A 9,475-nucleotide genomic window follows, 5' to 3' on the forward strand; every position below is an offset into this window, starting at 1 on the left:
CTTTTATTTCTTAATGCTGTGTTGATAACCTATATTGTGTTTAATATACTGTTTCTCTACACCTTTATTTCTACAGTATTTTGCATTTTTATAGCTAAATATTCAAGTCGAGTTGGTTTTTTATTGGAGTCTTTGTGCAGGAAGCTCCTCAAAGAGTTGAGAATACATTTTTTTAAAAAACCAGTCAATAAATATCTTCAGTAAAGGGAGACAACAATAATGGGTTTTAGCAATTTTTAGAGTAAGTGATAGGGTATTTTGTGATGCAGTTCTCTAGCCAAGTAATGCAATGCACATACTAAAGTGTGCATTAAGATGCATATATTAGTGAAAACAATCTGCATGTATGTGAGAGAATAAATTTGCACTTAAAATGTTGATGAATTTTCATCAAATGTGGAGAAATGAACAAGGTGGAAAAAAATAAGAAACTGTGGGAAATCAAAACTGATTGATTCACCCTTCCTTACCAGCTGCACATGCCTCCAAGGACAATGGGACTTTTCATTGTCCAAGGGCAGAAAGGGAGCAATGAACCTTGGATGACCTGAGCAATGGCAGTTCAGTATATGTGCAGCTAACAATTTCTTGTCCTACCTGACAATACCACTCTCTTGGTGACTTTCTACTGCTTTGTATAGGGAACCATGATGGGATATACGAGGTCGCTAAAGAGGCTGTTGCTGCCAAGGAAGTCCAGTTGACTGTAACCCCCTACTTCACCTACCTGAACCTCAACCCAGATAAACAGCCTGAGCCCCGGTGAGTGTCCATTGTGCTCCCTACTTTTTTCCTGGTTGAGGCACTGGCTAACCTGTGGTTCTTCAGTAGGAGAATCTCCATAGTCAAAATGCCTATGCACGAACCTGGCATTACTCCTTAGTTTACTCCTTAGTTTGCCTTCATGTAGCTGGAGCCGCAAGGCACCAATGGCAGCACTCCAAGGGGGTAGCACTGCCCACTGCCCACTCAAGGAAGGGAAGAAGAATACCACACAAAAGTAGGTTTACATCCTTTAGAAAAGGAATTCCAACAGCAGAGCGAGCAGTTATTCATGTAGCAGGAACCATCTTAGAAGAGGCATGCTCTGCAGGGTGAGACTGAAGGGTGGGTGTGAATTTCACTTCCAAACTGGTGCCTGCCATCTGTTATTTTCCCACATAATAGTGTTTCATTAATCGGAGGATGCATTTTCAATCACTTTTAATGGGGTTCTTTTTTATCTATTCAACTAAACAATTAATGGTCATTAGTTTTAAACTACTGGGTATTAGGGCAAACAACAGGGAATCGGAATCATTTTCATGCCAGCTTGCTGGTGGTTTTGCCAGGGTATCTGTTAAGACTGTTGATCTAGGGCAGGCATCCCCAAACTTCGGCCCTCCAGATGTTTTGGACTACAATTCCCATCACCCCTGACCACTGGTCCTCATAGCTAGGGATCATGGGAGTTGTAGGCCAAAACATCTGGAGGGCCACAGTTTGGGGATGTCTGATCTAGGGAGACTTTGAGGATGAGCCAGGAAGATAATTTCTGCATTCTTATGTTCAGCTCTCTCCTCATTCCTCATCTCTCTGCTCTCCTAGGCTAGATCCAGGCTTCATTTTTTCCTCCTTGAATAGCTCCCACATTGACCTGCTGAATGAAACATGGCACTATGGGGGCAGTGAACACAGCCGCAGATACCTGGCCAACATGGTGCGATGCTTCCCCAGTACCTGCATCCTGGACTCCAATGGTCATCCTATCAGCTGGATCATCATGGAATCTCTGGGTACACTGAGACACAGCTACACCCTTCGATCCCACCGCCGAAGGGGCTACTCATCTATGGTGCAGAGGGCACAGGCCATACGTGTCCATGCAGCTGGCTTCCCTGTATATGGCCTTGTTGCCCTAGATAATACCCCCCAGCAGAAACTGCTGGTCTCCCTTGGCTTCCAGAGATTATCTGAACTGTGTCATTACTGCATCCATTCTGCAGCTTCTCAGTGAGAAGAGAAGAGAGAAGCAGTCGTTTTCCAGGATCCTGCTCAGTCCTTTCACTCACCAGTCCTCTGAATGGGAGAGAGGGAGATTATCACACCCTATCAAGTACCATTCCCCGTTACTCTATTTCCCATTTAAATGCCACCTCAATTCCTGTTGATTAAAAACTTTGGTGCTGGGTTTGGACTGAATCAGACGACGTTGGGTTTTTGGGTGATACCCATGACCCCTATTTTGAGTGTCTATTGCTCCATTTGTGGGGCACTGCAAAATGCAGTGAAGGCTGCCTGCGTACACAAGCATCATGCAGTGCACCCTCCCATATCCCATTCACTCTGAGGAGCCCCAGTTCCCTGGCCTGGGGGGCTGGGAGGGATACATGCCCAATGCCTAAGCCAAGGTTTTCCTACAACTGAAAGGTTTAATAAAGTTGTGACCAATTTTTAACTCTATAACACGTTGTCACAAGTCATTATTCCTTCTGGTTGTCTCTCAGGGCCAGGGGGTCTCCGCCTGGGCATGCAATAATTCTTTTTGTAGATCAGCATTAGGAAACTCATCAGGGGCGTACCCAGGATCAAAACTGGGGGGGGGGCAAGAGAGGGGAAGAGAGAGGGAAGGAAGGAGGGAGGGAGAGAAGAGAGAGAAGGAAGGAGGGAGAGAAGAGAGAGAGAAGGAAGGAAGGAAGGAAGGAAGGAAGGAAGGAAGGAAGGAAGGAAGGAAGGAAGGAAGGGGTGTGAGAGAGAGAGAGAGAAAGAGAGAGAGAGAAGGGAGGGAGGGAGGGAGAAAAAGAAAGAAAGAAAGAAAGAAAGAAAGAAAGAAAGAAAGAAAGAAAGAAAGAAAGAAAGAAAGAAAGAAAGAAAGAAAGAAAGAGGAGGGAAGGATGGAAGGAAGGATGGAGCTTCTGTCTGCCCCCCCCCCAGCTCAGGCTGCTCCTCCCCCCTCCCACGTTCCTGTCGCTGGCTGCAGCTACGGAGGGGGCGAAAACAGCCCAATTTCAGGCTGCTTCTCGCCCTCTCCATGTTCCTGTCGCTGGCTGCAGCCACGGAGGGGGCGGAAACAGCCCGATTTCCATAACCCGCATTGACTTTTCCCCTTCAGTTTTTGGAGGGGGAAAATGCGGATTATGGTCCGTAAAATACGGTAATTTATTTATTTTTTGCTTCGGGGGGGCAGCTGCTCCCCCGCCCCTCGCTGGGTACGCCCATGAAACTCATCCTTCTTTGCTGCTCAGACACAGCAGTTGTAAAGGATGAAATGGCAGTCAGAAGTGCTTCACAGCTGAAATCACATGGCCATCTAAAGAGAAAGGCCTAAAGTCCATTAAGTCCATGATCTTAATGTGTGTAGATGCACCACTGAACATCAGGAAGATGGCTGTTAATAGTTCATTCATTCTGGTAAACTTACACATTCCCTTCCCCCCTCGTTGAAAGAAAGCAGCCAACATAAAGAGCTTGCTGAAGGAGACTCTGACTGAGCAGATTGACAGCACACCAGAGGCTCTTAAGAGAATCTGTACCACTCAACAAGAAGACACGGAGGTCTACAGGTGAGCAGATGACAGTGTGGGAGAACACCAGTTGCTCATAAGAGAATGTTTTGTTCTCTATTTATTGAGGAAGGGATTCCTGTTACATTTAGAAACTCAGCTGTTGCACCATTGTTGGTTAAGTAAGTCCATCATTTCAGTGAAAAAGAAAGCACCTCAGTTTGGGGATTAGGTACAGAGAACTAGTCTCTCTCTTTCTCTCTCAGGTGCTTACAACCCACACTGTTTCTGCTGGTACCTGCTTCAACCTCTGCCTCCCAAACTATGTTGATCCTATCCTGTTCTTCCAAGTTGCACTTCCTGGAAGGGCTGCTGAAGAAAAGCCTCCCTCAGACACTTCAGGTGATCTTGAGCCATGTATTCTGAGTTATTAGCTAAGATCCACATTGGTAATCTGAGTTTTTTAAAATTCAATAAATAGGTGCTTGAATGGGGTATCATAGAGATATACTCCACAGAGAGCTAATATTGGCTGCAGTTCCAGATTGAGGGTACAGTTTGTGTGAAATGTGTATATAGTATGTGAAATGGCCATGTGAATTCCTACAATTAGTTCATTGGGTAATAGGTACTAAGTCCTCACTAGGGAAGAGGGAGAAATTTGATTCAGTTTGCATTTATAGGTGAACTTACCTAATTTGCACATTCTGAAGCAATGCATGACAAAACTCAGCTGCCCTTTGAAATTTACATTTCTCTGAATTTTGCTATGAAGTTCTCCAGCCAAGTAACATTCACAAAACTGAGAGGGTAAACTGTGTGTTAAAAATGCACATGTAAGTAAAATGACATTGTATTGCGGAAATTGCTTTCTAAAAATGTGTGAATTAGTAATAATCATGCATATTAGGCGAAATTAATACAAAAATGCCAATGAACTTTCATTTTTTTAAACTTCAAACGGATGTAGAAATGCGGAGGACTGAGCTTAAGACAAGAAAAATGATAAACTGAGAGAAACAGAAAATCAACTGATTCTCCTGTCCCTTGTGCTCACTCAGATCAGGACTCCCCACTCAAGGCATGCAGCAGCTACAAGCCTGACACACCACACCAGTAATTCTCTCCCCAGACCCCACACATTTCTCCCAGTCTGCCTCCTTCAACTGCAGCACCAACTCTGACATCCTATGACTTTTGACAGGTCTATGGTGCAGTCATGAACATAAACCGTGGGAACCCAGTGGGCCATGAGGTGATTGTGGATTCTTGGCCAGATTTCAAGGCGGTTCTGACTCGCCCACAGAGAGAGGTAACAACCTTTGTACAAAGGAAAGCTCAACGGGTAGAGCATGAGACTCTTAATGTCAGGGTCATGGTTTGGAGTCCCAGGTTGGGCAAAAAGTTTCCTGCATTGCAGGGGGTTGGACTAGATGACCCTTGTGGTCCCTTTCAGCTCTGTGATTCTCTGATTTTGTGGGAGGTGCTTTGTGGGATGTCAGCAGGAAATGCTGCGTGTTCTGTGCTGGTGCCTCCTCTAAGCCAGGCTCAAACTGAAAGGGGATGTTGGCTTTTGTCTAGGAGGGCACCTTTGGAATTAACAGCTGCCACAGGGAGCAGGTGAAACTTCACCCATCATTTCATCTCAACATCTGGAAAAGGTTTACCTGTTAAACTGTATGTCTCTCTTTTAGGCTGTTTCTGACAGTGCGGATTCGTTTAACAATATATATGCAGCATTTTATCGGGATCTTGATGCTTACCGGAGACTGTTGCTGGACACAGATGCCATCAGCTGGGACCAAGCCTTTTCTCTCTGTGGTAACAAGCTGCTCTTTCTAAGGAAGGAGTTATGAGATAAGGATACTCAGCTGAGTTACTTAATCTAAATTTGATGAGGAAATGGAAGTGACTAAAGTGAATGTAATGGAGAAACATGAGCAAAATAAAATACAAAACAATACATGGGTGGCAGGCGGACACATGAATTAGATTCCAGGTTTTTCTACTGATGTATTCTGGATCTGGGTATCTGAGAAGCTGCCTTGCCTCCTACAGCCCACTCCAGTCTCATGAGGATTTTTTTTTTGAAAAAAAAATGAAAGCTGGTGTGAAATGTAGAAAACTGAACTTTACGTTGGGAAAATGAGAAATTGAGAGAAATTAAAAGTAACAGATTTACCCTTCCCTACAGACTGCACACATATTCTCTCCACAGCACCACAAGGACAATAGGATTTTTCACCGTCCAAGGGCAAAAAGGGAGCAACATACCTTGGTTGACCATCTGGAATGATAGCAGTTCCATATATGTGTACCTAACCATTTCTGGCCTCACCCAGCAACACCATTCTCTTTCTGACTTTTTGCTGCTTTGTACAGGGAACCATGATGGGATATACGAAGTCTCTAAAGATGCTGTTGCTGTCAAGAAAGTCCAGTTGACTGCAATTCCCTACTTCATCTACCTGGACCCCAAGCCAGATAAAGAGCCTCAGCCCCGGTGAGTGTCCATTCTGCTCCCTACTTCCTGGTTGAGGCACTGGCTAACCTGTGTTCTTCCAACAGGAGAATCTCCATGGTTAAAGTTGGATGGCAGTCTGCCATGGATACTTTAGTTGAGATTCCTGCATTTCAGGGTCCCTTCCTGTTGAGTTTTTTTCACTGTGTGAGTATGTGCATCTGGTCACATAGCAATTAAGAGCTGGCAACATGCCCAGAAGAGTGATTCAGCAATCTCCAGGGCTGGATAATTTGCCTAGTGATAGAGCCTTAGCAACAGCTTGGTGATTGGTGCAGTAACCCTATTAGACTAAGGGTGAATTTGTGGGGTTTTGTGGAGAGTTGGTGGTGTGTTTCTGATGTGGTTATTGTGTTGTAGAGAGATAGAGAGAAGTACTGATCTATGTACTGTTTGTTGTTTTGTTCTTGTAAATAAAGCTGTATATAGTTACACAGTACTAGTGGAAGTGAGTTCCTGTGTTCCTGCAACTTGCCTTCATCTTGCAACCAAGAAGTTTCCACTGTGCCTGCACTACTCTGCTGAGTTCAACTGGTATAGTTGGCATTTACGCCAGGTTCAGCCTTGCCGGTCTTTAACACTTCCAACTATACAATTCTATGATTCTGCCTATGGACAAACCTGGCATTCACTCCTCGTAGTTGGGATAGCAAAGCACCAAAAGTGGCACTCCTGCCCACTCTAGGAAAGAAGGAGGAATGCCACACAAAAGGCGGTTTGCATCAGGAGTCCAGTTTAGAAAAGGCATCCCAAGAGCAGAATGAGAAGTTCTTTCTGTGACAGGCACCATCTTAGATGAGGCATGCTCTGCTGGGGTGAGATTGAAGGGAGGGGAACACAACTAATAAAACGGTTCCTGATATCTGCCATTTTCACACACAGACACACACACACATCAGTTGGGGGGATGCATTATTGGTCGTTTCCAACAGGTATCAATTGGTCATTAGTCCAAACTACTGGATGTTAGGGCAAACGACAAGGAATCTGTATCATTTTCATGCCAGCTTGCTGGTGGTTTTGCCAGGGAATCTGTCTGCCTGCTGTTAAGAGTGTTGAACTGGGGAGACTTTGAGGATGAGCCAAGAAGATAATTTCTGCATTCATGTTCAGCTCCCTCATCATTGCTCATCTTTCTGCTCTCCTAGGCTAGATCCAGGCTTCACTTTTTCCTCCTTGAATAGCTCCCACATTGACCTGCTGAATGAAACGTGGCACTATGGGGGCAGTGAACACAGCCGGAAATACCTGGACAACATGGTGAGATGTTTCCCCAGTACCTGCATCCTGGACTCCAATGGTCATCCTATCAGCTGGATCATCATGGAATCTTGGGGCTCAAGTGGACACAGCTATACCCTTCGATCCCACCGCCGAAGGGGCTATTCATATATGGTGCAGAGGGCACATGGCATGCGTGTCCATGCTGCTGGCTTCCCTTTTTATGGCCTTGTTGCCCTAGATAATAACCCCCAGCAGAAACTGCTGGAGTCTCTTGGCTTCCAAAGATTATCTGAACCGTGTCATTATTGCATCCATTCTCCAGCTTCTCAGTGAGAAGAGGAGAGAGAAGCAGTCATTTTCCAGTCCTTCCACTCACCAGTCCTCTGAATGGGAGAGAGACCTATCTACTATTCAATTTTGACCGCTCTTCATCTTTGCATCATGCTGTGTTTCTCTCTTCCTTTTGCCTTATTGTATTTTTCTTCTTTTCTTCTGAATTTTCCTGGCCCTCCCTTATACATTTGACTGTTGATGTTTTAGTTCACATACATTATACAGGAAGATCACATCTTACGCTCATTTAATTTGAAATATATAAAATAATAATAAAATATATTTTAAAAATTGTCCAGTAGCACCTTAGAGACCAACTAAGTTTGTTCTTGGTATCTGAAGAAGTGTGCATGCACACGAAAGCTCATACCAAGAACAAACTTTGTTGTTGTTTAGTCGTTTAGTCGTGTCCGACTCTTCGTGACCCCATGGACCAGAGCACGCCAGGCACTCCTGTCTTCCACTGTCTCCCGCAGTTTGGTCAAACTCATGTTCGTAGCTTCGAGAACACTGTCCAACCATTTCGTCCCCTTCTCCTAGTGCAAACTTAGAACAAACTTAGTTGGTCTCTAAGGTGCTACTGGACATTTTTATTATTTTTTATATATTTCTACTTCATCAGACAAACACAGCTCCCTACCTGAATTATTTAACTTGCAGGCAAAAGGCTGCTCACTCATTGAAATCCTGCAACTTAAATGTAAGCAAGGTGGAAGGTTTTTATACTCTCTGCCTTACTTGGGAACAAGGCTCTCTCTACGAGCCAGCTCTGGAAGCCCTGGGATGCACCCGCAGTGGTCTTTCCAAGGGTTTCTGTATACACATTTTTGTATATAAGCAGAACGCTTGGAACCAAACCCACACATAAGATGAAATTGTACTGTACCTCAGATCCTAAATGGTCAATGGCCAAAGCAGGAACCTAAGGATGTAATAAGGTCACTTTTCTGTGGCATGTTGTGTTGTTCATCCCAAAGTTGAGACCTTGTTCCCGAGATGATTGGAAAAACCTTTCTAGGAGGAAGAAGAAGATAACAATGACAAAGCATTTAGTGGTACACATTTTAAAAGGTGCCAAACATCAAAAGGTGGACCATTCACAGCCATGGAGTAGATGAGACTGTGAAGGTTCATTTCTTCCTGACCCCAAGGATTCACATTTGTCAGTGATGCCTGGTGCCCATTGGGATCGGCAAGGTGGAAAGCAAGGAGCTCAATAGTAGATGGCCCTAGAGCCAATTTCAGGCACAGCCAACCCATTCTAGCTTTGTTCCAATCCTCCTCCTCATTGAATTCTGCAAAGGTCACAGCCAACCTTACATTTCAAACACTCTTATATCCCTTTAACAGTCATGGCTTCTCCCAAAGAATCCTGGGAAATGTAATTTCTTGAGGGTCCTGACCTCACTCACAGAGCTGTGGTTTCCAGCATCCTTAACAAAACTGCAATTTCCGGCAGACTTCCGGTTCGTCGTGGCGGTGAGAAGGACGCAGGGACTTCGCGTGCCGAGGTCCCTGGCTTCTCGGAGGGGGGGGAAGTCCGCAGAGCGAGCGGACTCCCCGTAAAAGCATCGGATCGAGAGTTCCGATGACTCAGGCGTCCAGCGGCTGCTCCGTTTGGCGGATCCCCCGCCGCCCGAGAGCTCAATAGAGCGATCGTGAGCCGGTGGGGTTGAACCGCGGGAGCCATTTTGGGCCACATCTTACCTCCGGGAAGCGAAGCTCCGAGTCCTGACCCGGCAAGCGGCGGATTCTTCCGATTTGATACTAAAGATTCCTAAAGAAGTAAGTGGAACTTTGATCGGGATCCTAAATTTGCTGATTGGAAAATAGGAGAGACTTAAAGAAACGGAAGCCGGTCTCTTCCTAATGGGAAACTGGGAGGCGTTTGGAAAAAAAATCCAAAGCTGAATAA

The 9,475-nt window shown here is 45.1% G+C and overlaps 2 protein-coding genes across 2 annotated transcripts in view; both read left to right on the plus strand.

Annotated features, from left to right (window-relative positions):
- Window positions 1–1,996, plus strand: part of LOC118082019 (glycine N-acyltransferase-like protein 3) — a 10,319-nt gene extending 8,323 nt beyond the window's left edge. Inside the window, exons 4-5 of the mRNA XM_060272129.1 lie at window positions 642–762; window positions 1,588–1,996. Of these exons, the coding sequence (XP_060128112.1) occupies window positions 642–762; window positions 1,588–1,996 (530 nt within the window). The remainder of the gene's footprint in view (window positions 1–641; window positions 763–1,587) is intronic.
- Window positions 1,997–3,806: 1,810 nt separating this feature from the next.
- LOC118082111 (glycine N-acyltransferase-like protein 3) lies at window positions 3,807–7,560 on the plus strand. Its single transcript, XM_035109092.1, has 5 exons — window positions 3,807–3,884; window positions 4,687–4,794; window positions 5,177–5,303; window positions 5,865–5,985; window positions 7,152–7,560. The coding sequence occupies exons 1-5, from the start codon at window positions 3,807–3,809 to the stop codon at window positions 7,558–7,560; spliced, it is 843 nt and encodes a 280-aa protein (XP_034964983.1).
- Window positions 7,561–9,475: the final 1,915 nt, after the last annotated feature.

This window comes from Zootoca vivipara, chromosome 1 (assembly GCF_963506605.1).
Source record: "Zootoca vivipara chromosome 1, rZooViv1.1, whole genome shotgun sequence".
Lineage (NCBI taxonomy): Eukaryota > Metazoa > Chordata > Lepidosauria > Squamata > Lacertidae > Zootoca > Zootoca vivipara.